Genomic DNA, 16,344 nt, shown 5'->3' on the forward strand with positions numbered 1-16,344 from the left:
TAAGTTACGCAAATGTGTTTGAGACATTGGTGGATAGCGTGAATGTTGAGGACATAATGACGACTGAAAGTTTGTATTTCTGTCAAAAAGTATACTACAGAGCTTCAGACGACGGTACAAGACTACAGGTCAGCCAATCTAACTCTGTTAAGGCTTTAAACCCCCCACACCACAAATTGCAAAAGAAAAGATTCCAACCTTCTTCATTTAGGAATGACCCCTTCAACACCAAATTTTCCATGAATCCCATGAGGGGAAGGGGGTAAAATATGCTAATTTATGTTAAATAGTCGCCAAATAAGGAGAACAGTGAGTTTTCTCACGCCATCGCCCAAATAAGATGTCTAATCATATGTTTTCAGTATCCAGGAAATCAACGAAGCTATTATTAACAAGATAAAATACGTAGCATCATGGTTTATATTTACATTCAGTCGGAGGGAGGAGGGCTTCTGTGTTTTAAGGAATCTCATTAAAGGTTTTCATAAAAGTTTGTTTTGTTCTACGAAAACAAAAAAGAGATACACCATTATTTAATTATCCACATCACAATTATAACCCTGGATTGTCTCTGCGAAAAAGGCACAACTTCAAACATTTCAACGAGGTAGTAAATCGAATATTTTGGATATGTATTGGAAATGTAATGAGTAATTTTCAATTTTAATCGCTGAAGAAACTCTTTAATCTGACTTCAAGAATAAACTTTGGAACTCCAAGATATAATTATAGAGTTCACTTTATAATGTTCAAGGAACTCTTAATGGGAGTATTGCTTGTAACTTTGGTTGAGCGCAGTTATATCAATATTGTGGTAGTCTTTCTATCCCTATCTTTGCTCAATACAGTATTAGACAATTTGTATTGTTATTATTATGTTTATTGTATGTCAAATTTCATTGCAATCATAATTATATAATTTTGCACATTGTCATTTATTAATAAGATATCTTAATAAATGGACATTTTCAGTTCATTCACTGTGCTGGCATACTGTGTAGGTATAAAAAGATTTAACTACTCTGAAAATACAACCCTTTGTTATGCGCACGCTTTTTTGCATTTAAATGGTTTACTATTGATGAATGACCCACATACTACGACTACATCGGGCCTTGGTGTGCATTGAATAAACCACATAAAATATGTGAGCTGAAATATTTTAATTTATACTGTACAGATAGTTACCGTATTAAAGATTTTAAGTTATTTTTATGTTGGTTGTTTTCCAGAAATTAATATTCCAATTAAAAGAGTATTGTAGGAAAAAATGATTATTGAGAGTAAATGGGAGCAAACAGGAATTAGTAGCTTGTGGTTTTGATGGATTGGAGTCTGATTTACCAGACAAAACAACGCAAGATGAAGAACTTCACCCCAAAGCCTTAGCCACCGACGATTTACTGTGATATATGTGAGTATTTCCATCACCTAAGCGGATATAATAATAAGTCAAAAACTAAAAAGGCACTCAGGGACTATAAAGAAGACAAGGTCTACAGTTACTTTGACTCTCAATTGCTCAAGGAAGTTGTTTATCACCCATTATCCGATGATTCAAAGTATTGTTTTTAAAAGCTATGTGCAGTCCAAGTCAGAGAGTCAACACACACCTCATAATGTATGGGTGACTTTAGTAAAGAAAACTGGAGAAATTGTGTCTACATAATGTACCTGTTTTGCTGGGTTAGCAAAAAATCTAACTGACTTGTACAAATTATGATTTTTAAGGTTGATTTATGTCCCTTTTTACTAATTATGATTTTATTTTTTTTATTTTTTTACACGAAGTATCGAAAAATCATGATTTATTCTGAGTATTCATATGCATCATCATAATAATATTATTCATTTCTGTTTATTATTTATTTATTATTAAAGAAAAAATCATTATGTAAGATTTTGATAAAGAGCTGGCCGTTCTTGCTATAATAGTTCAAAAATAGATAATGCAAAATGAATATGTTGTAAATTTCATTCAAAAAACTTTATTCTGAGCCAAGTAATCGCTGTAGTTTTGACAAGATGTGTATTTATAATGATTGTGTGTTATCGTAACCATGGTTTTGGTACTGGTATATTCAAGGTTTAGCCTCGCTTCTCCATTTTTAAATTAAATCATTAAATCTAGTTAAAATATGGGGTATCCAATGATATCGAGAGCTGATTATGGTCTTGCCATGTCAATAAATGTCTAATTATTAATTTATATAACATTTAAAAGGCCTAAAGAAAGACCAGCAACAGGCAAATTTAGCTCTTGAATAATGTCTCTCTTTTTGAAGACAACCCTCACAGCTACAGTCTAGAGTACAAGTACATTTATTTCTAAATTTATAAAGGTGATCATGATCAATATCCTCCAGCTGCTGTTTACTGGTCTTTGGCTTTGATTTTACCCGTGTCTTTATCACTGTAAATCGCTGCATTGGTGACTTTCTGGAGTTAGTTGTTATATCCCATGCGAACAGTAGGATACCAATATTTTCCTTTAATGTTGGTGTTCCGTTCATATTCTACTGTAAGTTGTGGGCAATCTGATTAAAATACAGATCTATATTTCGTTTCGTTTTTTATACTTTCGATGGCATACACTACACGAAGATCTAACAAGTTGTACTCGAAGGTCGGGTCAGGGATCGTACGAGCGGCTTTTGACCCTATCGCGTCAGACATTGATTAATCAATAAGCGTTGACGTTTCCAGTGGTTTACCCACCCCAGTTCCGTGCATGGCACGCCAATAAGTCGCCCTAACAGACCGTTTCATTGGCTTATCCCTCACTTCAACCAAAACGCCGGTAATATAACAATTCTTCCAGATCCTAGTGTAGTAAAGACAAGTAAAACTAAATTTTGAACAATAAAACCCAAACCAATTAGGATCTGTGTTTTAATCAGATTGAAGTTGAGAGATGGGGGCTGCCAGTTAGCATTACCAGCTTTTCTGTTTACATTTTTTATTCATTTCAGTCTTAAATCAGGAACGAGAAAAATTGAAAAGGCTCTCTGCAAACGCATTCGTCCTGCCTGTTGTTGTGAACAGGGCATGTTGACTTCGTCAATCTCTGCAGTTTGTAGTAAGAATTTGAACAACCTACCACAGCACAATTTGCCATAGCCACGAGCCCACGACGTCTGCCGTGTTTGTTTACAACAAAAAAAACCCGGAAGTGACGTCACGCATGGGTATTAATAACTGCGAATGGGTTATTCAAGCGGTCAATTAGGAGATAAACACTTCATATTTGACCAAGCTTGAATCATTAGAACACGAGTTGCTCTAATGGATAATTCAAGCATGGTTAAATGGATAATAAACCCCCCGATAACCACGAAACAGGGGCTTGTTTATCGATATTGTAGCTCAAATATATAGGGATTTTCTCCGGAACTATTTAGGAAACATTTTTACACTCATTTTAAAAAGTCGTTATTTGGCCACGTGCTTGCGTTCATTTTTCAAAATATTCTCAATATATTTAGGCCGTCCTCGCCTTCCTGCAAATTTAAAATGCTTGATTCTCGATCGTCGCTGGTAATTGAATTATTAAAGAAAATGTTATTCGAATATCGCCAAAATTTTTTGAAAGTTTGGAGTTTTAAAAAAAACCCACATGAAATTAGTCTTATTACGGTGTTTTGAGCTTAGAGTGTCAGCCTTGATTGAAATAGTTCCGACCTGTTAACCGAGACTAAAGAGGAGTAACTCTTGGCAACAAAGATGGAATCAGGCTAGCAATTATTTGACAATGCCTTCAATTTTAAATGGCTGTAACACCACAGACTGTAACTTTTTGCTCAACATTCCGTTGCTTCCAATCTTATAGGCACAATGGGGACCACATTTGGCAATCTCCTCATCCTAATTTTGTAAGGCGTTGACCGTTTAGATTTTTTGCTACGGGGATTTTTACGTTCTTATTACGTTGTTTTGATCTGACAGTGTCAGCCTTGATTGAAATATGTCCGACCTGTTAACGGAGACAAAAGAGGAGTAACTCTTGGCAACAAAGGTGACTTCGCTTCGGTAGTGTCATAATAACATTAGTAAGTTTTCACATTGTATTATTTTATTTGCATATTGTAGCTAGTTCTTGTTCAGACAACTGCCCTTCATGCTTACATCCCCCATAAAACTGTGTGGTGTCTAGGATTCTAGCGGTTGCTATATATACTGTCAATTTTGGCATAGAATTCCTGTTTATTATGCCTATTTTAGCTACTATTTTCGACTCCCTCATTATATTTTCGAGAGATTTCTTGAATGACTTATTATTATGCAGATCATGCTTGTCAGAATTTGATCAAAGTGTGATTTCAAAATTCCACCTGATTATGTCCTAAACGTTTGTGAGTGAAGAAAACAAAATTGTCCATACTGTCACTGCATAGTTACGAATAATTTAGGATACCTGAAAACTGTTTTAATTAATCTATGACTGATTCTCTACTGTTTTATGTATTTCATCATTCTAGTGATGGCGAACGTCATATTTGAATCCCGAATAACAAGTTAAATAATGATCAGTTTTCTATTGCTAGGGGATACTTTGCAATCCATTATTTTATTGTTGTCAAGCAATCGTTTTAAATTAAATCCTGAAATATCCTCATTAAAGATACCTGAACAGCTTCATATATATGTCATATTGTCAATCCCGAATAACGAACAGCTCGTTATTCGCTGCTTGAATAACAACGCGAACTGTTTTTCGCCTGGAAGTCGTTTTGGTGTGTTTTATGCTACTGGGGGATACTTGGCATCCATCATTCTAGCGATGGTTAGCTGCATATTTGAATCCCGAATAACAAGTTTAATAACAAATAACAAGGCAGTGTGTCCCTTGTTATTCGCAAATTACAAGAGAGGCTAGATCGTTATTCGATATTCACCGCTTCAATAACAATCTGGACTATAGGTTTTATACTGCAATCCATTATTCTGTTGTTGTCAAGTTATCGCTTTTAATTAAATACTGAAATATCCTCATTAAAGATACCTGAACGCCTTCGTATGTGAATCCTGAATAACGAGGCAGCATATCCCTCGATATTCGCCTATAAAGAGGCAGGTCACTTCCTTATTCGTTATTCACAGCTTGAATAAAATCTGGTTTATTGACTGATATACGTCATTTTATACTGCTAGGGGATACTTTCCAATCAATTATTCTTTTGTTGTCTATTGATCGTTTTAAATTAAATCCTGAAATATCCTCATTAAAGATACCTGAACTCCTTCATATGCGAATCGCGAATAACGAGGTGAAAAACGAATAACAAACAGCTCGTTATTCGCTGCTTGAATATCAATGTGGACTTTTTTTTCGTCTAGAAGTCTTTTTGTCGTATTTATGCTACTGGGTAATACTTGGCATCCATCATTCTAGTGATGGCTAGCTGCAGATTTGAATCCCGAATAACAAGTTGATTAACGAAAAACGAATAACGAGGTAGCGTATCCCTCGTTATTCGCGACCACCTCTTTATTCGTTATTTCGTGAATAACGAATAACGAAAAACTATTCAACTTTGGCTATAGCGTAAGAAACACCAACGCTTGAATATAGCTTAAGAAACAACTCCCACGTAAACGACAATTCCAAGGATATATTATTTACTTCAACCGTTACACATTTAATTCATAATGACTTTTATGAAATTCAGAAGAAGAAAAATAATATGTTTTTGTTTAGTTTTTGTTTGGTTTTTTCTTTTTTTTTTGGGGGGGGGGGGGGGTCATCCGAACATTACTTTATCGATGTTCACCTTAGTGTCATTATGACTAAAACTAAAATAAGACAAATCTTATCGTATTTGCATCTTTCTGATGTTCCGTGATACTTTTGGAAAAAATATAAACTTCCAGTTCCCATTATTACGATGTTGGCCATAAGTCTCCAAATTCCATAATGTACAAGTGCTTGGATAGCCATGTCTATCTGAAACTGAAATTATATCATGTTAAATTTGGGATAACTCCATTAAAATTTAGTTGTCGAATGTCGATTCTTTTAAAATACACGTGAGATACTAATAAATTTTCTCTTATAATCGATTAGACTTCATATAACCCGTCTTTGAACGAACTTTCTGTATAATCTATACAGCACGCTGCTGTATAGTCACATATTATGTAACATTTAACTTTGACATTCAGCTTAACTGACACGCTTGAATCAAAGTTTTATGAGAAATATGAACGGATTTCCTGACAAGAACAGTATTGTGCTATTACGGGTTACTATTATATAGAAATTGTTTAGCATAATACAATACAAGGCTAGAGATTAATAAACGATAACCTATATATGCGACGTTTATGGATTGAATAGATCGTTTACGTCTGTTACAGGTGTATTGTGAATAGACATAACGAGTTATAAACGTGCCTGTTGTCAGAAACAAGCTGTAGCATAATGTTTAACAATGCATTTATATATAACATACCATAAATGCAATAAGCGTTCTCGTGTAAAGACGTATACTCCGGGTTGTTTGTTACGCACTAATGTAACCGATTACACTTTTATCATAAGACGTCATTCCATTAATATACACACTTGTAATGGCTCAAAAAAGGTTTGTTATTTGTTAATTTTATATTTTATATCTTAATAGTTCCTGTCATAACGTATAATTCGGGTTGTTGTTTTTTTACACACTAATGTAACCGAATTATTCCATTAATATGCACACTTGTGATGGCTCAAAAAAGGTGTGTTATTTGTTAATTTTATATTTTATATGTGGTGGTTTTGTATTATTTAGTCGTAATAGTTCCTGTCAGTCATTTTGCTAAATGTATAACTATGGAAATGGAATAATGTTTAACGTCATCTGAATACTTGGATGAGTGGTTTTGAGATTAACTTTATTAGATTCTGAAAGGGAACATATTGGATTCAGAACTGAATATGTCAGTATGTCACAGTTTCGCGCCCAGTACTAAGTACATTGCAAACATATTAATGTAAGGTCATTGTTCTAGTGACATGCTTGAAAGTGACATTTTGATTACGGGATTTTTTTTATTAGTTTGGTTCAACGGAAGTAGTCGGTACGATCCGTGTTTGTGAAAAAGAGTAGGTAGTTCTCCGTGTTTCCCTCCTAACACACGGCATGGTCTCTAATAAATAACTGGGCGCTTATTGGAACGAAATTGACCCCACCCTACTTGTCAGTCGACCATGTAGGCATACACCACTTTGAAATACGATACCCCCCCCCCACTCCCTTAGAATTTAGGGATTTCCGAATAACATTTTAATCCACATTTAAACACAATTATACCAATTGGAAATAGATGTTAGGCTTAAAATCACACTTTCTAATTGTTTTTCACATCATGAATATAACAACTTTTAAACATTAATGCTATAAATAAATCGTCAAGTGTAAAGAAATCCATTATAGAAAAGCTTCTGTTATTGTTACTTGCCCAACCTGTTAGCTATTCAATACAACCTAGAACAGCGGCGGGGGTCATTGCTTGGGTCACGTGACAAAATGGCGCCCCTCTATTTTTGTATACTGGTGTGTAACAGCTTACAGCATGGTGTAAGTAGTATGGGTGATGTCACACCTGGATATGGTATAGGTGCCGAAACGGTTAATGACAGCGACGAGGTCAAGTTTAATTTGACCTAACTCACGGTTTGTATATAAACTGATTTTAAAAACATTGTAGATATATGGACGCTTTGAATATTATTGTCTTGTTCTAGTATGCAGCGATGTTTTTTGGGTTTTTTTTAAAATTTGTTGATATGAAATAAGTCGCCCAACCTGCCTGTAAGATTGATTAGCAAGAATATAATTACCGTTACGTAAACAATTCATAAGTGTTTGTTCATTACTGAGCTTGCATTAGGATATACGTGCACAAAGTACTTGTATATATCTAATGAATAACGATTTAACGAGTGTATATACAATTTAGATATACGGTGTAAGACACGTGCATACCATAGTACATATTGTATACCTAAGTATCATTACAGGTAAGTAAAATGCACCAGATTACTTATATAATGTTTTTAATGGGCGTAGATTTATATGCCTATTATTTTTAAAAAAATAGATTTCATATGATAATAACAAGTACATTTAGGGTATACATATTGCTATAGCTAATAACACTGTTTCCTGAGTCATATTATAAGGTTACTACTTTGCATTATAATAAAAGTCATATGCATATAACTGAAACTGAGAGAGAGAGAGGGGGGGGGGTAGGCCGAAGGGACTGACGTATAATAATTAATCTTTATTCCATAATTTGCATGTGCGTCGGGGTCTTTAAATGCAGAAGAAAACCCATAGGGTTAAGCATGTTAATCTACTCCTTGTCACATACAAACCTGTGTTGGAAACCACAACAATGAACCCAGTGACATACCTCATGATCTAAAGCCCACCACTAGGTAATAATCAATATATATAACACTATATTATTTGATATCTATATATTAGAAAGAAAATACTGCGGTATATATTTAAATCACTATACGCCTACTACAAACTGTTCAAACTATAATATATTCAAGGTTTGCGATACAGGTAGTTTATGTTTCATGCTCTAGTTGTCATGGTATAAGTATTAACAACAAAATTATATTGAGTTTATGAATAGCTTCATATCTGTTAATATGGTACATGTCATCGTTGTTAAGGAAACAATGTAAGCATTGGTGCGGATAATGTTTAATAAAATATTAAAGCTACAGAATAATATTGGCTATGTTAATGTCAGACTAAGTATAATATCTAACAAAATGGGTAAAAAGACACCGTTCGCCCTCTCTGTATACTTGATAACATAATTTGACACACACAAACATCTTTAACCTCCCTCTCTTTATCAGTTTACCGTCCGCTAGACACAAACTAGGTCATTTCGGGACTAAAAAGTAGTTCAATATACGGTATAATTTGTAAGTAAATAATTCGCTGGCTCAAAGGGGCCTTTAGCAGTGGAGAAAACTGCTGGAATCGGTCAGATGACCTTGCTCCTTCAAGCGTACAACCTTATGATCTAAACGCTCACGCGTTAGACCACTCGACCCGCTTCCCAGTCATCCTTTCAATTAAATTTAATACTATTTCCGTAATTAATTAGTAATGACAGGATGGTTCAATGCGATTGGCGTATGATTTTAAATTAGATAGTACATCTCCAACACAACACTACAACAATTTCATACAATATAGGTGACCTGCATGTCAAATTAGGGTCAACCCCAGGAATTGTCTTATGCACTGTCTTTTTCAAATTTCATCATTTGTGAGGAATTACCTTGGACATTTTGGTGGTGGGACAAGTGGTCTAACTTAAGGAAGGGCCGTAGACCATAGGCCTGTTATGTACAAAGTTATGTGGGGGGTTGGGGTCGCCTAGTGGTCTAGAGCGTCACTCTTCGAAATCTAGCTGGTCTGGTTTCAATCCTAGGTGTAAACCTATGTGGCTTGGAGATAGAGGCACATTCTTTACCCCGGTTTCCTCCCACAAGAAAGACCCTTGCGTTAAACACTAATAGCATGAACAAAGTTATTTATCGGTTATGTTTATAGAACGTAAGTAATGATATTTAGCACGAATCCTTCACATTATTCAACGACTATATTTTCATGACATTTCTACACATAATAAGGAGATTTTCCTTATGATTTCTCTAAAAAATATTGACGGTCATACGTTTGTATGTTATAAAAGATAAATTACCACAGCTATTAAAAAAACAATGACATACACCTTCAGGTATGAGTCATATCCGCGTGTTAATAACTAGATCAAATTTAAAAGAAAAAGTATTATATTAATACAGCTGATATAGGATACATTAATGTAACAGCAGGATTATTTTTACATCGTTAGTAGTAAAAGATTAATTCAAGATGTATAGAGAATAACCGATTCATAACTATTACTAAAATATGAATTCAGATTTAATGAAATCGGGTTCAACGTCCTACATTTTGGCATGGACAGGGCTGATGAAGTCAAGGAGAACCCTAACTGTCACTGGTTCGTTTTCATACACGCCAACAACAAAGGGGATCCACGAAAATCCTAAGCAACTTTCTCTTCCAGCGGCGGGATCGAACCCGAAAGCTCTCGATTAGTGAGCTAGCGACATACTCGCATATTCACTTAAACGTGTTAATCATATTTAGTGGTAGTTAAAGATATCTTCCCATGTACAAACTGGGTGGTTTGATGATATATTTGGACTAAAACATGAATTATCAAACATTTGCTTCACATTCCTTTCAAAACACTGAATGCGTTAGGAAATACCCCAAACTGTTTAAATTTTATTAAAAGAAGTCATGTTTGTGTCACGTAGCAACTAGCAACGCTGTCAAACCGGAGGCGAATTCAATGCATATAAAAGACGATTTTTACCATAAATATCCAAGCCTAAGCAAATTCTCAGATTATCCCCTGCCCACGTATTTTCTGCGGGTTTTATCTCAGTAACTGTTGTACTTTTTTAAGTCTCTCACTTTTCCACGCCCATTCACCATCAGGTTTATAAACATATGGATTTATTGGCTAATTCTGCGTACATTTTATAAAACGTGTCTAATGCTCACGTGGAAATCTGTTTAACGTTTCCATTGGTACAGGAAGTGACGTCAGTTCAAGGATAAAGAGGCACCAGTGAAACCTGTCATTACTGCATCGCAGTACTAGTTTACCTTCATTTTTAGATTTAAATGTCGAAACTTAAGTCAATTTCTATGCTGTTGTCAGGTTTATGATAAAATTACACTTTGACACGTTGGATTCGTTGTGGTACCTTATTGTGGCAGACCGATCAGTAATAACGTTAGTTTGTATGACCCCAAGTTTGTACCGGTTTTCTATTTTCAAAAGCCAATTATGTAACTTTAAATTAAAGGAAAAATATTACGCATACCTGTGCGGGCTTGAATGCTTCGCTTCACTGTTATCAATCTTGGATACGGTTTATTCTTTCACGTGAAGTATTGTTCGAATATTCATTTACATTTATACCCGAAGCATTGGCTGCGATATAATTCAGCGTTTCCAATTATATCGTTGTTAGAAGGTATTAAGATAATATGATGATCCTGGGGGGGGGGGGACCTATTTATAGATTTTGACCGCATGCATTACATCATTATGTGATACTGGCATGGTTTAGATTAAATCCATGGTGTGTGTATATTTTCTTTGTGGTTATGTGGTTATGTTTTATGTAAACACATAAAAAAAAGATAGAACAATTTGAAAAGGAAATAAGTATCGAGCGCTGTCAATTAACATGAATTTCCATTCTTATGTTGCAATCTGTAAAGTTGGTGCAACCTATGTTTGGACGTATGGAAAATGTTATTCAATTTGCCGTGCTGGTTTATGCCTCGCGAGGGAAAAATAGAATGATTTGAATTCTATTGTGTTTTATTGTGAGAGTTGGTAAGCCAGATGTATAAAATGGAGGAGATATTATACTTCATTTCCGTGTAAGTTGTTCTTATCATCCATAGCCCATAGTAATATAATTACAGGGTACAGTGTTTTAATTTTCCTCCTTGAATCTTTTATTCGAGGTACATGTATTTATTTCATAAAATTGCTACTCACAACAATGACAATATCTGACCTATTACGACACCTATTTCATTTTTATTTTTCAAATAATAAGATTATAGTTTACAATGTGTGGGTCTTTAAAATGATATTGTATTTTACAAAGTGTAGATCTTAAAGATGTATTATGTAAGATAGGTCTTTAAATAATATTGTATTTTACAAATTGTGGGTATTAAAATAATATCATGTTACAAAGTTGTGTATTTCTTAAAATGTATATTTCACAAAGTTGTTCAGTTTCTAATATAATATCGTATATGTTAAAAAGTGGTATCATATGTTACCAACTTGTGCAGTCTTAAACATAGTTTTATGAGACTTTGCCTGTTGCCCTTAACTGATCCCAAATTAAGATTAGTGTATACTATTTATAAACAGTTGTTCATGTTGTAATTCAAATAATCAATGCAACAACAAAGTGCTAGCTATACAAACTGTCCAAAGTGTCTTCGCATATTTCTTAAGTCTTTTCTGGATATCAAGTGTCAACGCGAGAAAATAAAAGGAATTGAAAAAAGATTGTATATACAGTACCATTGTATATACTGGAAAATTACATTTAATACCAGTACATATACCTTCTCAGTGTCAAGAAAAATGGGGTTACTGATTTAGAAATAGATTGGTAATATGTCGAAATTGCTCTGTGCCACATTGTTATATGGTATATCTCTGTGTAACACAAACAATAAGATTAGATTTATATAAATAATAGCACAGGTAAGTTGATATATTATGGTTTACCGTAAACAAGGTCAGCAGTCTATTTAACATATGTTTTTTAATGAATGACAGGTTTTTAGAAAGCCGGATTATATGTATATGTGCAACAGATTAATTAATAATCGTTAATTAATTCGAAATTTTCGTGTTTTTCTCTAGTATTATATTAATTACACTTTTATTAATTTTATGTTTTATTTTATAGAATGTTTGATGTAACTACCGATCAAAACGTTCAGGTTTAATAGCCATGTGTAATAAAACGAAGATTAATAGACTTTGTGTGTGGCAATTATTATATTACATAAATGAAATTACATTTATTCAGTGCGGGATTTACCTAATCGGCTTTATAGACCCCAAGGTCGGAGAGGAGTGTTCAAGTCTATAATATTTTTCACGCTGTATAAGCTTTAATCTTAAACATCCGTTATCATTCTTAGCTTTGCTCAAAATTGTGTTTAAAACACACCTTCATCTTTCTCTAGTCGTGAGGATTTCGGATTGGGAGCGACCTCATGTGGCTGAAATAGGCCTGGGCCTCTTCTCATCTAAATACGGCACTGCATAATTTATAAAATGTTTAAGAGAATATTTTGAGCTAGAGCTTTTGTATTTAAATCACGGTACTGTTGGCTATTGGTCACTAGGTTATCATCCGCACACCAGTTGCAGCATCTGAAATCCTCATTTATCAGCGGGTATCGTGCACGGAGTAAGGTATGCAACGCTCTGTAGAACACTGTTTAATTAAGTTATGTCTTGTATTTTTCTTTGTTATTATTTATTATTAAAGCATTAGGTACATTAATTACGAGTTTTATAACTTGTAACTCGTATTTATGTAAGCACAACATGAATCGAATGCGGCATTAGTGTCAGATTATGTAATTGAGCAGACCTTTTGGGCAGCCGTAAAACACCCCCTCTTTTAAAATAGTTTGTTTAGATGTATCTATTTCTTACTACTTACCATTTAGTTTCATTAGATCTAGTTAATTAAGTTAAAGTCAAGCATGACGTCAGTTATTTATTTGAAACTTTTCTAATTAAAATGTCTAATCTAATTACCGAAAGGAGAACTCTTAAACCAGGCATTAATTATATTCTTTGGTTTGTGTGCACCTTTACACATTCTTTTTGTGGGTTTTTTTCAAGAACTATCTCCTACAGTGATTTATATCACAGAATAATGCTGTTTGCCAATTGTATTGTGGCTTTGGATTTCACATGAATGAATAATATACAATTTTGTTTCGATTTTATTATATTTCCGATGGTCTCCACTACATGAAGATTTGACGGGCTGTAGTGGGGTCAAATCAGGGGCCATTTGAACTATATAAAATGTAAAGAAATAGGATAAGATTGAAACACATGTTGCATTTTGTAGCAATTGGCCTAATTAGCTGATTTTCATATATTCTACAAAGAAATAATGATACTAATTTTTATACGCCCACATTTTCATGTGGACGTATATTGTCGTCGCCCCTGTACAGTTCACAATTTTTATTCGATTTTGACGAAACTTAAAATATAGGTCTGTTTCCTAAAGATCTCGGTTCCTTTCGATATTGACATATATCCGACCATAACTTAATGGATTATGGCTCATGGTTGTACGAAAATCACGTTTTTAGCTTGTGGAAATTCTAGAGGTCACAATTTTCATCTGATTTTGTTGAAACTTGAAATGCATTTTTATAACTCAAAGATCTTGGTTCCTGTCGATATTTGCGCATATCGGATCGTAACTTCCTGTCCCCTGATTGTACGAAAAATCGCGTTTTCAGCTTGTGGTCACTCTAGGAGTCACAATTATTGTCCGATTTAAAATAAAACATTCGAATATATCACCGGTACATGGTAATGATGCTTGAGTTCGAATTTCTTGAAAAACGGACCAAAAATGCCGGACAATATGGTCGCCCCTCATACGCAAATAGTGTAAATATATGGTATTTCAAGGTTGTAGACCCTCTAGAGAACACAACTTTTATCTGAATTTGATGAAACTTGAAATATATCTTTATAACCAAAAGATCTTGGTTCCTGATGATATTCGCGCTTATCAGATTGTAACGTCCTGAATTATGGCCCGTGATTGTACGAAAAATCGCTTTTGGTTTAGCTTGTTCTTTATCCATCTCTTTCAAAATGTGGGCGTATATACCTGACAGCCGTTGGTAAATCAACCCAACTGGATGAATTTCATTTTTTGTCATTTCAGAAGTAAGATGGTGATTCGGATGGTGCTTATCGGAGAGTCCGGTACCGGAAAGAGTTACACGGCTAATTCCATATTGGGGAAGAGTTTGCTTCGAGTGAGTAGTAAAGGCGTACCCACGACCAAATCATGTACAGTGGGAGAAACCGACCGATTTGGAACTAAATTCAAAATTGTCGATACGCCGGGCTTTCTCGGTGGGGATTTGGAAACTAATAATCATATGAAAAAGATAGTTGAGTTAACTCATCCGGGACCCCAGGTATTTCTGTTTACGTTTAACTGTGGCTCGCTGTTCTGTGAAAATGACTTGGGTGTGATAAATTTGTATAAAGAATATTTTGGTGATGATATCTATAACCATGGGGTAGTTTTATTCACACAGAAAAATTCAAAGTTTTGTAAAGGAACGCCTTCTTCTTACATACGATCCTCTCCAAAAGCATTACGGGAACTTGTGGAGTCGTGTGGAAATCGCGTAGCACAGATCGACAATGCTTATCCTGCTGATATTGACGTCGATGTTAGAAATCTCATCAGTATTGTGGTGGATTTGGTTAACGAAAGAGATCTACGTTATTTGACTTTAGATTCGGTCAATAATAATCACAGTGACGGAGTTAACTCCTTAAATGTAAACGTTGGGGTATCCCAAACAAGACATTCTGGTTCTGTTACATCCAAAAATAGTGATTCCAATAAAGACATTTCCACTCCACATGTTAAGGGAGCAAATAGTTCTCCAAAAAAGCCTTGCCTAATGTACAACTGTTCGGACGAACTTGTAAAGCAACAAATGAAGTTGCTCGGAGATGAAATGTCAAAAATGTCCTCGCTGGAGAAAAGACTGAAAGAAAAGCAAGATCTCCAGAAGTTATCGTCCAGCAAAAGCAGTGATGTAGTGTGGTATAAAATGGTGGATGATGGCATATCACTGATTACACAATTTAATCAGTGTATTAAAGATATATTTGAAGATGATGCAGCTGGCCTTCTACCAAATGAAAATGTTCGCTGATCGAAGCATTGACATAAAATCCAAAACTTTGTCGATGTTAACGTGCCAATTAATCTGTGTTTCGTTCGTCTGCGTCATTAATCTTTGTTATTGACTGACGTAGTAGTACACAAGTAGTTATTGTTTGTAATGTTCATGCTTAGTGAAGTTATTGTTAAATTGTGAGATTTTAATTCAAAATACGTCTGAAGAAAACCAGTATGTATTGTTAACTTGGCCCAAAGTAGTCATTAAGTGCAATGGCCGTGAATTTTATAACCGTATATACAAGTATTGCTTTACACAATCCTGTCTTGAAATGTTATTTTTGGAACGGTATTGTTTTACTACCAGTATTCATAAAGTGTATTTTTCAACCATTAAACTTATTGAAACTGAAGACTGGGATTTATTTGTTATCTTGGTATTAAGGCAAATTGTTAATCTACCATGTAAAGTTGGACAAAAAAAATTACACTGGGACATGTTAAAATTATTTTTAGATATTTGAAATTTTGCTATACGTTATATGTAAAAACGAATAAAATTCTAAATATATTCATATGGTAATTTTGTCTTACCTGTACATGAATAGTTATCTCCCCTTTCACCTCACAAATATCAATTTTGTCTCTGTTGAGCCCAAGTTTTAATTACCCTTTTCTATCTATCTACATGCAAATACATAAAGATGTTTTACACGTATATTCATGCCGTGTCCAATTGAAATAATAAAACATGTTAGATATGCAATGGGGCTTTACGTCTG

The 16,344-nt window shown here is 34.4% G+C and overlaps 1 protein-coding gene across 4 annotated transcripts; it reads left to right on the forward strand.

The window, feature by feature from the left end:
* Positions 1-1,263: 1,263 nt before the first annotated feature.
* Positions 1,264-16,137, forward strand: LOC126827050 (GTPase IMAP family member 1). Of its 4 annotated transcripts, none has more exons than XM_050556227.2 (2): positions 1,264-1,414; positions 14,582-16,137. In XM_050556227.2, exon 2 carries the CDS (start codon positions 14,589-14,591, stop codon positions 15,594-15,596), a length of 1,008 nt encoding a protein of 335 aa, XP_050412184.1. In that variant the 5' UTR covers positions 1,264-1,414; positions 14,582-14,588; the 3' UTR covers positions 15,597-16,137. The 4 variants fall into 4 exon arrangements, with proteins under 4 accessions (XP_050412184.1, XP_050412180.2, XP_050412182.1 ...); XM_050556223.2 differs by lacking the exon at positions 1,264-1,414 and adding an exon at positions 6,428-6,584; XM_050556225.2 differs by lacking the exon at positions 1,264-1,414 and adding an exon at positions 6,700-6,720.
* The last annotated feature ends 207 nt before the right edge of the window (positions 16,138-16,344 follow it).

Source organism: Patella vulgata, chromosome 7 (genome assembly GCF_932274485.2).
Source record: "Patella vulgata chromosome 7, xgPatVulg1.2, whole genome shotgun sequence".
Lineage (NCBI taxonomy): Eukaryota > Metazoa > Mollusca > Gastropoda > Patellidae > Patella > Patella vulgata.